The 16,358-nt window shown below is 31.5% G+C and overlaps 1 protein-coding gene across 1 annotated transcript; it reads right to left on the reverse strand.

Annotated features, from left to right (window-relative positions):
• Positions 1-3,567: 3,567 nt before the first annotated feature.
• LOC134280278 (COMM domain-containing protein 4-like) lies at positions 3,568-11,062 on the reverse strand. The gene is made up of 9 exons (XM_062762680.1): positions 10,987-11,062; positions 10,639-10,710; positions 8,269-8,334; positions 7,938-7,977; positions 6,477-6,596; positions 6,112-6,192; positions 5,003-5,064; positions 4,355-4,469; positions 3,568-3,667 (listed from the first exon to the last, which is right to left on the reverse strand). Exons 1-9 carry the CDS (start codon positions 10,987-10,989, stop codon positions 3,627-3,629), a joined length of 600 nt encoding a protein of 199 aa, XP_062618664.1. The 5' UTR covers positions 10,990-11,062; the 3' UTR covers positions 3,568-3,626.
• Positions 11,063-16,358: the final 5,296 nt, after the last annotated feature.

Below are 16,358 nucleotides of genomic sequence, written 5' to 3' on the forward strand. Positions count from 1 at the left end.
TCTAAAATTGATACACTAAATATATTTCAATAATATTGAATTGTTTTAACAAATGTTTTGTCTCCAAGTCGTTTCAACCGTATAAAAACTTATTATTTGATCGGACGCTGCCCCGTGCGAAGGGCTGACGTCACTTTTTTTTGTCGAGTTTTGACACATATTTGGTAGGGTTTTTGTTTAGTATTTGTACTGTCTATATAGTAAGCGATACTTAAGATATCATAAAATGATTATAACCTCTTTATTTGTGCCACATAAAATTTTTATTAATTTTTGACTTGTCTTATATAGAAAATAATCATTTTAATCTGAACACTTGATATCAGAGTTAATGTCATTTTAACTTTGGTCCGTGCGCACTATCCGCGACCTGTAAAGACCCCGATTTTTACAAAAATATTACTTCCCATCAATAAAATTTATATCATCCTGATTTGTTTTTTCATAAGAAATATTTTGATATACAAAAGATTTATATAGGACCATTTATTTTCACAAAAACGTTATTGTCCACAAACTTTTTGGACAACCCTTGTATGTGTACATTGTCTTAGCATATACGAGGGTTGTCCCGTAAAATCGTGGACAAGTTGTCTAGTTTGAAAAATAATCATCACTGCGTTCTGAAATTTTCACCACTTTTTAGTAGATAAATTATGAATATACATAGCAAATTTCAAATAGATATATGCATAGGTAAACAAATTATGATATTTTATGTTATGTACTGTATCGCCCTACGGCGCACGGATGATAACGTCATAGTGTCTAAAACAGCGTCACGTTTCATCTTTGCTAAACTTAAAGTTGGATAAACCCCACTTAAATTTAGACATTTTATTTGATTTACATATGTGAGTATCTATAACCAGTTCAGAAACCAATGTGGCACACTCAAGCAATCTTCTGAATATTTATTAGCAAATTACAGACAGTATTCTCACCATCATTCAACTAAAAGAGAATCTCAGATCGACGGTTGAAAGTGACAGCGTCCTTTGCTGTTACAAATGGCAGTCTGTCCATATGTTTTGTGCTATCTGGGGACTCGACCACGAAGACTTCACTAAGAAAACTTTCATTTCATTTATATACTAAAGATCTGGTGATATTTTTCATATTTTCTTTCTTCTGTATTCATTTAAAGTCTCTTAAGGCGTCATTACATCATCCTTATCTATCTGATCTGCTCTCCGGTGCGCCGTAACGTCATAAAAAGTCGCCATTTTTCGTGTATTGTGTTTATTACTTTCCCATTTCAAATGCTCGGGAAACTGCCAAAAATTAACCAAATGCCTTGAAATTTTTAAATAGACGATACAATTGATTAAGGAATGGAATTAGGATAATTTTCATCCTAATCTTATGTATTGAAAACTTTTATTATGAATTAATTCTTATGTCTTCTCTAATATAACCTTGCTATTTTTACCGTGCGCCGAACCGTACCTTGTGCACATTCAAGCAGAATAAAATCTTTATTTTTGAATATATATTATCAAAAACATTATGACTCACTTAAATATGATGAATAAACATTTACTGATAATTTCAGCTTAGTGCGCCCATTACTTTTCGAGAAAAACGCTTTGTCCACGATTTTCTGGGACAACCCTCGTAAACGAAATAATATATTTATTTTGTCAAACATGCTAAAATTATCCTAATTAGAACTTAAAAATATATGGTTTATGTTCGTAACGATTGTATATGCATTGAAGTTTTTGACACCTCTCTACAAACACTAAATAATTTGTCAAGTTCAATTTTTGTGTTTAATTAATTAGTATTTGTGATATATTATTTTTAACAATATGCTTCAGTTCTTTTTGCAAGTATTTAAATGATCTCTGATTGTAAAATGTTTGGTGACTTGCATTGACCGTTACAAACATAAAAGCTTTCAGTATGATTGCTAAAATAACAGCCAATTGCAATGAATCATAAGTTTGGCTCAGGAAGTCCGTAGCAGTGGTATAATCATAAATTAAAAACGAAAGTAAAAGGTGGCGCAGCTGTCTGCTAGAAAACATGGCGATACTCATCGTGTCCATTTGGAAAAAAGAGGCTACGTACATAATAGATTTGGTATTAATATATTCATATTGTATCAATTTGAGTGAATGTTATTATTCCACATTTGTTAGTTTTGTTCTGTTCTTATCAAAGGATGAATACTTATTGAATATTTTTTTTAATATTGCCATATCGTTTACACAATTACGTTCGTAAAGGAGACACGAAAACTTGAAGTAGTGACATAATTTGTGCTTTAATTGCCTAGTTTCTCGTTTTTTCAAGGATATATAATAAATATAAACAGCATATGTATTGATTACATCATTGTGTATTTTGTTTTATATCTCTTTTTTTTCTTTCAGATTTACAAGAAATGACTGAATTATGTTCGTAACAATGACACAAAGATCCACAAGACTCAAAATAGAAGACATAGGATATTTAGCAATGCATTTGACAATTTACTTATCTGCATTAATTCTCTTTGGAAGCTGGTCTATTACTAAGCTTCGAAATGAAATAGTAAAAGTATCAAAGACAAGTGTTTGATTGTCTTGTTTTTTTTTTTTCGTTTTTTTAAAGCCTGATTCGAGAGTTCCATGTTACATGTTACTTACATAATTTCTCCTGTTTTGAAACTAGAAATAAAAATTGTGACTTTTTAAATAAATTCCATTAAATATAATATTAAACATGACTTCATCATACCTTATTGATTACATTATTTTCATATTTTAACTTGTTAATCTCTAGTAATATGTTACTTGCTTAGTGCTTATGTAATTAACGGTGTCCATTGGTAATCTTGGATATATTTTCTGATTATAATAGAATAAGGCAGAAATAAGTCATGCAATAAAACATGCAAACTAGTGTTTAGATACTTCAAAAAGGATTCACCAGAGAAGAACAGCTTATTGATTTAAAAAACAGTCACTGTAGACACCAAGTTACGTACATAAAATTTCAGACATGCTTGTACATTTGGACACCTATCTCATCTTTAAGACTTTAGATTATCTTACCATCAATTTTTTTCAGAAACAGGAAGGTTACTGACTCAATTAATACACAAATTATGAAATTGATTATTTTTATAAAATAGCCCTTTGGTCACACATCTGAATTCAGTTCTGAAGCATGAGTTAGTTAAAACTTCGATTAATTTGCATAAAGGGCGAAACAAGTGACAACTTATTGGATACATGTATCTTTTGAATTTAATGTTTATTGTCAGTCCATGCTCAGTAATGTCTGCAGAGTATAACAAATAAATTGAACACACCCGGTGAACAGTAAGTATTAACAATAACAGAGCTCGTGCCTTGTTAACAAAACCAAATTATGTTTTCCAAGTGTGTTTATTTTGTTAAACTTTGCACGCATCAGGGAACACGTACTGACAATACTGGTGAGTTTGTTTTGCTTTCCCCCATTTATACTCTGAATTTTCTGGAATCATATTTTGAAGATTCATTAATGCACAACAATATTTCTATTTTGTCAAATCATTTATTACAATAATAAGTATAAAATACACATATCTAGTACATTGCACAATTTTTCTTAATAAAAAAGTTTTTATCTATATATTCCTGGGGGTGATGTCACGTTAAATTTGCCATGACTGTCTCTGCTTGTTTAAGTTCTGTTGAGATAAAAGAAAATACACTTCTTATAAAATATTTTAATTAAGAAAAATCATTCCAATTTAAAAATTCGTTCTTAAACTGCAAAAAATTACAATCAAGAATTTAGACAAATTTCCATCTATCACAAAAATTCATTTCTTGGTAAATATTATCTCAAAAAGTGGATGCCTGGATTGGTATATATGTTGACTTATTTGGTTGTAAATGATAAGAATAAAATATTTGTAAAATTTCAAGAAATTGTAAACTTTCTACAATGTTAAAGTTTCCGCCTTTATGCCTAAAACCACCCTTGTTAATCTAGTACAATTTTTTGTCACCGAAAATGCAAATATTGTGAAACTTTGAAAGAGAATTTAGAAAATCTACGCGTTTAAACAACATACTGTATACAGGGAAATTTTGCCCCCATTCGCCCTTGTCTCATTTGGGCGAATTTAAAATGGGAGATGTATAATTTCTTAAACAGAACTGTGAATTGGCGAATTTAAAATTGGGGAAAATTGTTAGCAAGTGTAAAAGGGCAAAAAGTAATAAAGGATAAAATTAACCCTGTATACAATACAGTTCAATTTACAGATGTATACATGACTCAAATTGTTACCGTATTTTCAATATTTTGACAAATTTATTTGTATTTTCTGTGTTTAAAAATGTTTTTGTTATGTTAAAATTGTTCTTACCACTTAGAAGTACTCTGAATTTATCCATATCTACTGTGAAGGAGACAGAAGTTGTTGCCCCTGTGTCAGGGTTCCGTACCTGTAATCTCATCTGAACACATGGTTTGTTCACTTCCTGATAAAAAAATTCATATGATCATTCATGTACATGATCAATTTTTTTTTAAAATTAATTTTAATACAGATTAAGGTATCTACATAGCTTTTCAATTTCCCTTTAATTTTTCTATCTAATATACTGCCCTTCATGCAGCCCAAACACTTTTAGATAATTTTTTGACATTCTGCAAAGCTTCCCTTTCTTTTATCCCAAACAAATTTAACCCTCTTGTCTAAGATTTTTGTCCTTACTTCCTATCAAAACCCAAATATATTCCCTCCCTATCCTACCCGCTCTATACATGTATATCTGACTGATTTCTCCTCTTCCTACCCTGTCTCCTTCAGCTCATCATTTCAGATCTATACAATCTGTATGGCACAGCGCTTAGAGCAATTGCGCTACAGTCGCATAGTAAGGAGTTGATCTTTTAAGTTTATACTGTGAGTTCAAATCCCAGTGTGAGAAATAAAGACTGGTCCTTCAGATGAGACCGCACATGAATAACCCAAAATTCACAATAAACACAATGCTCAGATTCCTCTGACCTTAAGTTCACTGGAACTGAGGATATAGTCCACTCTCCACTCCGTCTTCTCTAGGTGTGATACTAAAATATAACATCTAAAACCAATAAAGATTCAGCATAATTTCCATAATGTAAACAATTGTAGAATTATATGTATTACAGAAAAATGAAATTTATTTTCTTATTTTGATTGATAATTAAAAGATTAAAAAACCAAAAAAACTAGGGTGATGGAATCATATCTCAAGTTATTTGTTAGATCTCCACCAAAAGTAATGTAAATATGGAAATGTGTATGGGCAAACATACTGCTAAAAATTTATTACCCTGAGCTTCCAAATCACTTACACCTATGACTTGTTTTTATACTTACATGTAAGACTTGATTTATACCTACATCTAAGACTTGTTTTACACCTACGTACATCTAAAATTTGTTTTGAACTTACATCTAAAATTTGTTTTGAACTTACATCTAAGACTTGTTTTGTACGTACAATTATGACTTGTTTTGTAGTTACATCTAAGACTTGTTTTGTACTTACACCTCTGACTTGTTTTGTACTTTACATTTAAGACTTGTTTTGTAGTTACATCTAAGACTTGTTTTATACTTACATTTATGACTTGTTTTATACTTACATCTATGACTTGTTTTATACTTACATTTATGACTTGTTTTATACTTACATCTATGACTTGATTTATACTTACATCTAAGACTTGTTTTATACTTACATTTAAGACTTGTTTTATACTTACATTTATGACTTGTTTTATACTTACATCTAAGGCTTGTTTTATACTTACATCTAAGACTTGTTTTATACTTACATTTAAGACTTGTTTTATACTTACATTTATGACTTGTTTTATACTTACATCTAAGGCTTGTTTTATACTTACATCTAAGACTTGTTTTATACTTACATCTAAATCTTCTTCTACACTTACATCTAAGACTTGTTTCATACTTACATTTATGACTTGTTTTATACTTACATCTAAGACTTGTTTTATACTTACACCTAAGACTTGTTTTATACTTACACCTAAGACTTGTTTTATACCTACATCTTAGACTTGTTTTAAACTTACATTTACATGTAAGACTTGTTTTATACTTACATCTTAGACTTGTTTTCCTGAGGTGTGTTTGAAGTTTGTCTGAGCTGTCACTGTACGATTTACACAGGGAGGTGGCGTGTTCTGTAAATCAGATTAAAAAAACTTCCTATTTATCAATTATTGAGACACTGAAACCTAAGCACAAAAGGTCAAGTACAAGTTGCGATAATAACTCATGGCAATTACAACTAAACATATATTTTTTGGGTTGTAATTCTGAATTTGAGTTTTAGTTAGTTCCAAAGCTGATGTTATGCCTCTGGTATCTTACCCTCTACCTCTGGGGGAGCCCCAACTATTGAAGTTTATTGGAATCGCTCACCTTTGGGGATCTCTGGCTATTGAAGTTAATCAGAACTACCTACCTTTGGGGAGCCCCAGTTGCTGAAGTTCGTTGGACAATGTCTCTCCATCACAGCTATATTTAGCAGCACTTGACAATATAAAAGTCAAGGCAGCTATGGAAGCCTTTACATCTCCAGTCTCTGTAACAAAAAATGCACACTAAACCCTTTTTTTCTGGGGGGGGGGGGGTATATATTAATAAATTAATGAGACTATTAATGACAATATTTGAATATATTAATATCAACATAAATGTAAACTTAAAAATGGAAGTTTTAATATGAGTCTATATTTCTATCCACGTTTTTAAACCATATCTTTTTGCGGCTGCAATTATGTAGATTTTTCTGATTTTTTTTTAATCTACCGTAATATTTTCTGGAGAGGACTACAATTCCACAGCATTTCCTTTATGGTGCAAATATACATTGTGTATTTTTCAAATACGGGTGACTGCAGGGAAAATAAATTGTTTTTACATTCAACTTTCTGGTACGTCTAATACATTAATTTTAAAAAATGTCACTGTCAACAACATAGCCAATTAAATGCAAAACCATGTAAAATAAATCTGTGTGTTTACCATGCAGTCACTCTCCTCAGAAGCCAGGGGATGACAAATCCCAATGCCCGACGCTCGGGGCTAGTGAATTTTAGGGGTGGGCAAGTGAAATTTTATCAACCACTTGCCCGCGGGCAAGTGACTTATCAAAAGTAGAATTTATTTGTAGGCCATAAATTTAAAGCTGGGCATGGGGGCTTGCTCAGCATTTGTCTTCCTCTTTTTTGAAATATCTATAAATATAGAATTAGTTTATGGTAGGGCAAGCAAAAATTCAGGTAGGGCAAGTCAATTTTGACCATGTACTTGCCCTTGGACTAGTGCCTTAAAAATCTATTTGTCAGCCCCTGGAAGCCATGACAGTTCTTGTGTGATGTACTGAGACTTTCACTTAAAATTTAGAATAACTTAATAGAGCAAATGTTGGTGTTTATCAATGATTGCGTTGACTGGTATCACTAAACATCAACAAAAAAAACCATTCCATGTGCTATTTTTTCATAAACAGGGATAAGGAAATTTGTAAAAGATCTGCTCCTATAGATCCTGAATTCTCATTGGCTGTCCCAAAATAAAATTGATCAAGGTCAGTTTACATGGCAGATGAATTCAACTTATGATGTTGACATAAATGAATAATAAACAATATTTTGTATATTTTTGGATCGATTTATGTCTTGCATAACTACATTTTTGGAGGTCAGGTAAAAAATGTCAATAAAATAGAGATTCACTGAGTAAATAACTCCCACACTTGCACCATAAAATAAAACACAGAAAGTTTCTCCAACTAAGATTCAAGTAAATTCTAAAGTGTAAAGAACTGTACTTTTTATTGTGTTTTTCTCAGTATTGAAAGATGGAAATTATACAATACTCTCCTGAATGATTATAAAATAAGTGAAAACTATCTACTTACCAAATTTGGCATCGTGTGTTATTTTATAAACCTTTTCATACTGAAATGAAAGAAAAAAACTGTGTGATTTGAATGCATATAACTAGGTGTACACAATTATCATGATTATTCAAATATTAATTTTTTTTAAAAGGATACATAATTTTTTTTACTTTCCAAAAATTAATGGATTTCCAAAATGAAAATTATAGTTATATATGTTTCTTCATATGCAGTTGACTCATGTTACATAAAAAAAGTGAACATTCAAACACAGCAGGTTGACATATATAAATAATTTACATATTTTTTGAATAATAGTCTTAATTTTCTTTAATCACAACAAACTTACATCGATGCCCTCTGATAGCATGTCTTTGATAACTTGTACACACAGTAACTTCATCTTTATTGAAGTCTGAAAAAGAAAAGTTTGTTAACATCAGATCTACGGTATATATATTGTGTGACTGAATATACATTGAACCTTTCCTTAAATCTAAGTTTTTATTTTATTTTACTGAACACAAAATGTGAAGTTTCTCTGTGACAAAATACCATACATCATTAATATAAATCAGTAGAAATATTTACTCATATATTTAATTTATCTCATACGTGTTGGTGATACAGGCCGTTGGATAAACTTATGCTTTATCAACGGGTAGATGCTTTATCAATAGCACTTCCGGTTTTGACACGAACCCTCGCTTCAAGATTTTATTTTATTGAAACTTTTATTTGTGAAAATTGTTGCCCTTATAAAATGAATGATAAAGGGTAGCAATATCGTTAAAAGCAAGATGTCAAAGAAGTGTCTTATTTTATCAAGGAACCCGTTGGCTATTTGAAGACAGATGTTACTCCCCCCCCCTCTTAGATCGTTTTCGGAGAAAGTAAAGCCTACATATACCAGTTAAGTTGTTGTTATAAGACTCCTTTGACATCTTTAACAATGCTTTCTTATATTATACTACGTATGCCTACCTAGTAATGTAGGTGTAACTTACCATGGATCAGCAAACAATCTAGACAAAGTCTAGGCCCCTAGCCTTGCCTAGCATGATTTCTACTGCCATCGTAAAAAGAGTTGATTTTCACGATCCCCATAGTCCTAACAACTTTCAGTCAGAAGTTCGTTCGATGTAAAGCTCCAGCAATTTTCACATGATGTTTTCAAAGACACAGATAGCAAATATTCTAAATTTTGAACTCGATCTACTTTCTCTCGACGCATGTAAACATCAACGGTGCTACGTCATCAAGTTATACGTCATCAATTTGATTTTGGCAGTCATTCATGTAGTTTCGCAGGGGAAGTCTCAAAATTTTGTTAAAACGAAAGTCGTATGAGATAAATAGAACATCTATAATTGTGTGATTTGATATTGGCTTTATCCAACTCGTTGAAATGGTGTATATTCGCTCGGCAAGCCTCGCGAATATATACACCATTTCAACTCGTTGGATAAAGCCAATATCAAATCACACAATATAGATATCCTCTATATATTTTGCTTATAAACTGTGTGGAAAATGTAATAACACGATGTATTACAAAATGTAATAACACGATTTTTTGATTATTGCATTTTGTGTTGTTACATTTTGCGTTGAGATTAAGCAAAAGGCAAGAACGCAAAACGTACATGTAATAACACACTTTTTGATCAGCAAGATTGCGTACAATTTTCAATAGAATATTGGCAGATGAAAAGTTAAATAAAACAAAAGGGGGAAAACGATAGATGCAATTTCTTACAATCAATGAATTTTATAATATATTGATTTAATTAACTTGTTGGGGGGGATGACCAGTGTGCTTTTGCTTTTTAATGGCCAAATGTAAAGAAACTATAAAAAAACCTATTCCTGTGTACTGGCAGATGCAAATATATAACGGGGAATTACAAATTATATTTATTACACTTATTTACCACGTGTACAATATAAAAAAATTGTCGAAACCCCAAAACAATCGCTCCACAAAAAAAAAAAATATGCCCACTTATACATTATAAGGAAGAAAGGTATGCAACTCTGGTTTGTATACGTTGTACCCCCACTGGTCTTTCTGAGTTTAAAAACATGTATTTATTTAATTTCAACCTAAAATGTCGATTCACACCGTCTCTACATATATTTCTGTCTTCATCCATGCTATCCGATTAACTCCGCATCTCGTAAGAATCCCACAATATCTCCTTAAACAGTATTCCAGTCAGAACTTTGAAATTTCCTTAGGTAATCACAAAAGTGCATAGAGAATGTTTCACTTATTAGGATAACGTCCGAGAGAGTTTTTGCCTGACGTAATAATCTCTCTCGGTGTTATCATACATTTTCAATGCACTTCCGTTGCTTTTACTTAGGGAAATTTCAACGTAAACAAACCGGAGTGGCATACCTTTCTCCTTTATGATGTATAAGTGGGTATTTTTTTTTGTTTAGTGATTGTTTTGGGGTTTTGACAATTTTTTCATATTGTACACATGATGAATAAGTGTAATAAATATAATTTGTGAAAAAAATGTCCAATTAGCCCCGGGGTTGAATATGGGGGGGGGGGGGGGGGGGGGGTCACAAGTACCTGTGATTTTTTATGGGAGAGGCCTATCTAAGTTTTTGAAACTTGCTCCCAATCCTTTTGACATATTGTCAATAAAATATTTTCAAAACATCATTTTTTTAATCTTTACACAATCTTCACTGAGTTTCTTACCATTTTTGACAGAATACTGATTTCAGCCAGAACCCAGTCTGGGCAATCCAGGTCTCCGCAAAATCGGAATTTCTACAAATAAGATTAAATGGTACGCTAAAATTCATCAGCTAATTGTGAAAATGATTTTATTTAATAAAATACTCATCTTTGTTGCATGAATGTGTATGTTATAAACAAATGTTTACTTTCACTTCAATGAAAAAGCGTTTATACCATGTTTACCTTCTTTGAACAAATGAACACGAAATAATTTAGCACGGAGACATTATTTTTGTGCGGAAAAGACTTTCCGAAAGTAATCTTTTAAACCAAAAAAATATCAACAATTTGCCCAGAAATGCTTACCATTGTTAGAATTCAGAAGGAAATGTTTAATATTTTCCACACAGAACGCCCCTTAGAATAACGAAATCAAGTAGGAAGTCATTCACGAAAACTAATTCACGAATCTGCACATACAGTTTCCGGAATAAGATTGGTCCCAATACGACTTTTAAAATGTCTTTACCTATGTTTTCTATTTTAGAAGTAATCAGTATCTATATAATCGGCAAAATAACCGGGGGTGTTCCTACAAACATGTCTTTTAAAATCAAAATCGGATACTGATTTAACTGACATCATGCATGAAACTGTTTTACATATCTTTTTAAAGGGGGACTTAATTTTAAAATTTGAAATGAAAAGTGCATGTACGTATGGACTGTTTTAACATGTGACTGTATTTTCTGAATTTCTTACTTTTTTATATGTGTAAGATTGTTTTAGTCTTTCTTTTATTTTGTAGATTGTTATAATTATCTATGTTAAGCGCTTTAGAGTTCACATAAGATAGGGCGCGATATAAAATACTACTTTTTTATCTTATTTTTTTTCAAGTTGTTATAATATTGATTTTTGCAATTTTTTTTAGTCTATGGCTCTTGTTTTTTCTATTTCATTGCACGTAAATGGCAATGGCAGTGACAGAATTGTAATTATAAATGCAATTTAAACGCAATATTGTTTCAAATTTATGCAAAATTGTAAAAATTGCAAATTGTAATGTAAATTTAGCTGTGGTTAAGGGGGGGGGGGGGGGGCTAAAGTAAATTATATTTTTATCAAATTTTAAGTCTTTATGGATACAATAAATATACATAATTGAATGGGGGGGGGGGGGGCAGGCCTTAAAAAATCCAAAAAAAACAATTTGTTCTCTCTCTTATTTTACTTTTAGATAATTTTAGGGGGCTTAAAGAACAAATACATTGATAGCAGCACGTGGTCTATTTTTAGCACAGAATTTTGTTTTCAAATCTATGGAGGGACATAACAATCTTTAAATGTAGAAGAGAATTACAGTTGCAAAATATTTCAAATAATATTTAACGCTTTTAAAAGAGGAATTGTGTTATAGTGTGGCTTGAAGTAATTTATTTAGTATTACATGTATTATCGAACAGTTGTTAAATAGTGCGTATTGAAATAAACTCCTTGTGTAGTGATCAAAGATAACTAACTTGTGTAAGTTTGCCACAGATAACTTATAATATCTATCAAAAGATTAATTATCAACAATGAAACACAAAGAAATTAAACACATAAAATCTATATGAAAAACCTTGCGTTAGTATCTATTAGTACCAGGGGTGATCAAAAATCTCGAACTATCTCTATATCTACAAAACCAAAATTTAATAGAAACAAATTTGGTGCACTCTCAAGTTCTATAAATAGCATATTCTGAATAAAGTTTTGCTCACAATGTGAAAATGAAGTCATTATGCAACGAAAAATGGTTGTCTCAGTGGAACTCATTCAACAAACGACTAAAATATTTATGGTATATCTTAAAAATGCCTCTGAAGTAACGTATAAGAATTTGTTCATAGTTTATTAAGACAAATGACTTCCTAATAATTCAATCTATGATTGGATAGATCGTTTTAGTGAAGGAAGGCAGATGGTTGAATATAATACTTGTTATGTTGCCCGGTGAAAGCAAGTTTGAAAATGGGTTTGTTTTTAATAAAGCAATATGCTATCAAAGATCTCCAATTTACACTTTGAAAAATACTTGATTATTTCAACAATAATATAACTATCAAATACCTAAGATATCGTTTACTTTTGATCACCCCCCCCCCCCCCGTATATACTCTGTCAAATAAACTTTTACAATTTTCATTACTGCGGAGAAACATTTGAAAAGGCATAAAATCATTCAAAGTGGGTTAGGAGATTTAATGAATAATTTTTTTTTATTTGCCCATTTTGTCAAAATTACAATTTTACAGGGTAAAGAAAAAAAATCAACAAAATAAAATATTTTATACCATCTTTAAAATGACGTTTGGTGGACCTCCCAACTCAGGGAAAATTATTGGGTGCCGGTCCGTATTTATAGGTGAGAAGAAAAAATTCATTAAAATTTAAACAAATTTGTTGACGGAAGAAAAAAAATATATCCTGTAATTGGATTAAAAATAAAATTGAGTCGGGCCATTTCTAGGCAGTAAATCGGGAGAGGGCAACCAAATAATTTTATAACAAATGGTCTTATAAGGCTAGTACATGTTTCATCACATACTTAGTAATGCAAAATTTTTAATCTTTGGCACTATTTTGAAAAAAGAACATAGGATTTTCGGAAGGGAGAGGAGGGGGGGGGGGGAGTTTCTCATTTTTTGCGATGGTAGACATAGCATATACAATGGGACCTTTGTTTGCAAACATTGTGATTGCTACTAAATTTCAAAGAAACAACTCAATATATTTCATCAAGCTTCGTATGTTCATTTTACAACGTAGTCAACATAATGCAATGCAAACAATCAAGCTATTTATGTGAGGTACAGAAAATAACTGCCTATTTTGTAAACAAAATAGACATATATACCAATCGAATGTAAGACATGTAATTGCAATTTGTTTTTCATGCACCGCATATTGTTTAACATTTTCAAATTAAATGCTAAGCATCCTCCTTGCAGTGCCCCATTTCAAAATAACTTCTATCGCCACAGAAAAAAAGACCCGACGTAAACACATATGTTTAGGGCATTTTTTATCTTTTTTCTTGAGTTTTAAAGAAACCAACAAATTATCAAGACTTGTTCCACGAAAAATTAAATATGATCATGGTAATAAACGCATCTATCTACAGCAGATATATCCACATGCCAACCATGTGCTCAGTGTAGTAATATTATTAGGAAAAGCTGCGCAATATTTTTCAATTTGCTAGTGGGGCAAAATTCGCGGTTTTTCATTAATCAGACGAAGCGATGCAACAAATAAAGTAGTGTAAAGTAGTGCAATATTGTAATGTAAATTTAGCTGTGGTTAAATTAAGGATATGAGAAAATGGATTTGTTTCTGGAGGAGATGTATTATAAATCTTGTTAATATTTTTGTGAAAGAAAAATCTGAAATAATCAACACATGTATATCATTCAGGTCAAGTGAGGTAAAAACATATTACATATATTTATATATTGGTGATTTAAAAGTAAGGGCACTCGCATACAATTTGCTCCGCTACAGTGGAACGATAACTCTGGGTAAAGATAGGGATTTTCCAGGAGTATAATTATGTACTCCTATTTCATAGGTTGACCTAGGATCTTCCTGACGACCCCTTCCCCTATTTTAACCAGGAATACATTTAGAACAAGGGCTGAAACTGAGTCAGTAGCTAGTTCTAGAAGAATGTAAATTTCTAAGTTTTTTTTTTCATCGAATAGGAAAGGTAAGGAAAGATTGGTCTCTTAATTCTTAAAAATTTCTCGTTAAAATTGTATTTGAGTTCACGTGTATGATAAAAAGTTTTTGCTCACAGAATTGCGTGTCTTTCTAATTAATGACACTTAAGATGTGCATGTATTTCTTCTGTCTTAACAAGGTATCCTTATCAAAACAGGTTTTACAGGAAAATAGGATATATCTTTTTTTCTCAAGCCAGCAAATAACACCGAACTGTTCGAGGGCAAAAATAAACAAAAAATCTTTGAAATAAGATCCACTGACACAAAAGGAAAAAAAAGCGTCAAAAACAAAAACTGAAAAAAGAAATTTATTTCCTTAACACCCCTCAGTTCGTGCCCTGTTTCCTCTGCACTCTGTCATCTCAGCGTTTGTAAGGTATGTAAGAAGACACCGTGAGACAAACACCTCAATGATAAAAGAAAAACCTCGGCCCCACGGATTTTCCTTCGTGCTTACTGAAAAGATTTCAAGGCATCTGAAATTTAACAGTATTTTACTTATCCCCGCTGATAACAGAGAGAGATACATAAATTGTGTTTTAATGGGGTATCTATTTACCTAGGAAAACCAGGGAACTGTCACAGGCCAAAGGAAGTCGGTGTTTGGTGATGAATCATCTACGGTAACCGTAGTATGCTTATTTGTGGGCTTCGTATTTCTCACTAAAAAAAGTGGGACGTGATGGCTGGTGATCTATATAAATATTTCTTTCATTTACCTTCACTTTTCATCATCTTGGACTCCTCCGTGCCGTCTTTTTTTTCTGTGACTTTGTACGCCCTGCATTTTTAATCCATTTTCTATATTTTTGCTAAGTTTAAAAGACACGATTTTTTTAAGTTTAAAAATGTATTTTTACTTCATTTGATTTTACAACTGTCCACTTGTTCTGGATGCTTATTTTGCGTACATGCTTCATGGTACCAGTCTGCCAACTTTTCACAAGACATTTTTTGATGTGGAAAACTATCTAAGCAATTGTAAGAAAATACACATAAAGCTTCTTCTACCACATTTGATAGATTAAGATGTTACAGATAATATATATTCACCAAAACATACTTTTAAATAGGTCTGTCCTTCCTTTGCCAAAAAAGAGGTTCATTTACACGACAGAGTGATTGAGAAATAAGATAACGTGGATATATTGTCGGAGACCAGTCAAACGTTACACAAAGAAGTGGAATACCTAATAGATTGTCTGGTTGACGGCCCTATATATATTATCCTCAATATTCTGTGTAGAAGGCTACCGGCACTCGTACTCAGTTGAGCTGATGCGAAATTCAACGAGATTGCACAGCAACATACTAGTACAAATCAATATTTATAACGTTTGCCATTAAAAATACGGAAAAAAGTCATTTTATGCTGGTTAAAAAAGTGTACATGTATTTATATGTTTTTAAATCAGGTCTATGAATTGAGAAATAAATTGTGTACTAGTGGAAAACACGTGAAATTACAATGTGACCCACATATATGTACATGTACGATATTTCAGATTTTTAAAACATACGTATCATTTATTTTATAATTCGTGATTTTTTTTAAATAACTGTGCAATAAATGAGATAATAAAAGTAATTATTTATTTGTAGAGTAATTATTAGTTTGTAAAGTAATTATTTATTTGTAAAGTAATTATTAGTTTCAAACCCTTGATAAATTGGTAAGCTAGGGCTTCAGTTTGAAAATCCTCATCTTCAGATCTGACGTTTGTTCTACCAATATTGCATGTCGAAAATCAAAATTGCTTTAAAAAGAGACAGTCTACATAAAGGGTGTATGAAAAAAAATCCTTCAGAAATGTTTCTGTTCATCAATACACTATAGTCAAAGCTTTATAGACCCCAAGGCTTCAACTTTTGCAATATTAATGTTGTCTCAGCAATATTTTTTTCTCGGTCAGTTCAGTCATCTTAATGAACCTTTTGTTGTGATCAATTTTTCAATAAAAAACATAA

This window comes from Saccostrea cucullata, unplaced genomic scaffold (genome assembly GCF_032062105.1).
Source record: "Saccostrea cucullata isolate Sc308-1 unplaced genomic scaffold, CSIRO_AGI_Scuc_v1 ctg518, whole genome shotgun sequence".
NCBI lineage: Eukaryota > Metazoa > Mollusca > Bivalvia > Ostreida > Ostreidae > Saccostrea > Saccostrea cuccullata.

Bases quoted from the DNA above. Each gene is read 5' to 3' on its own strand.
- LOC134280278 (XM_062762680.1), bottom strand. The intron at 7,978-8,268 runs GTAAGTTTGTTG...CTTTCATTTCAG, and splicing joins TGCTATCAGAGGGCATCGAT to TATGAAAAGGTTTATAAAAT. The intron at 5,065-6,111 runs GTAAGTATAAAA...GTTATATTTTAG, and splicing joins CAGGAAAACAAGTCTAAGAT to TATCACACCTAGAGAAGACG.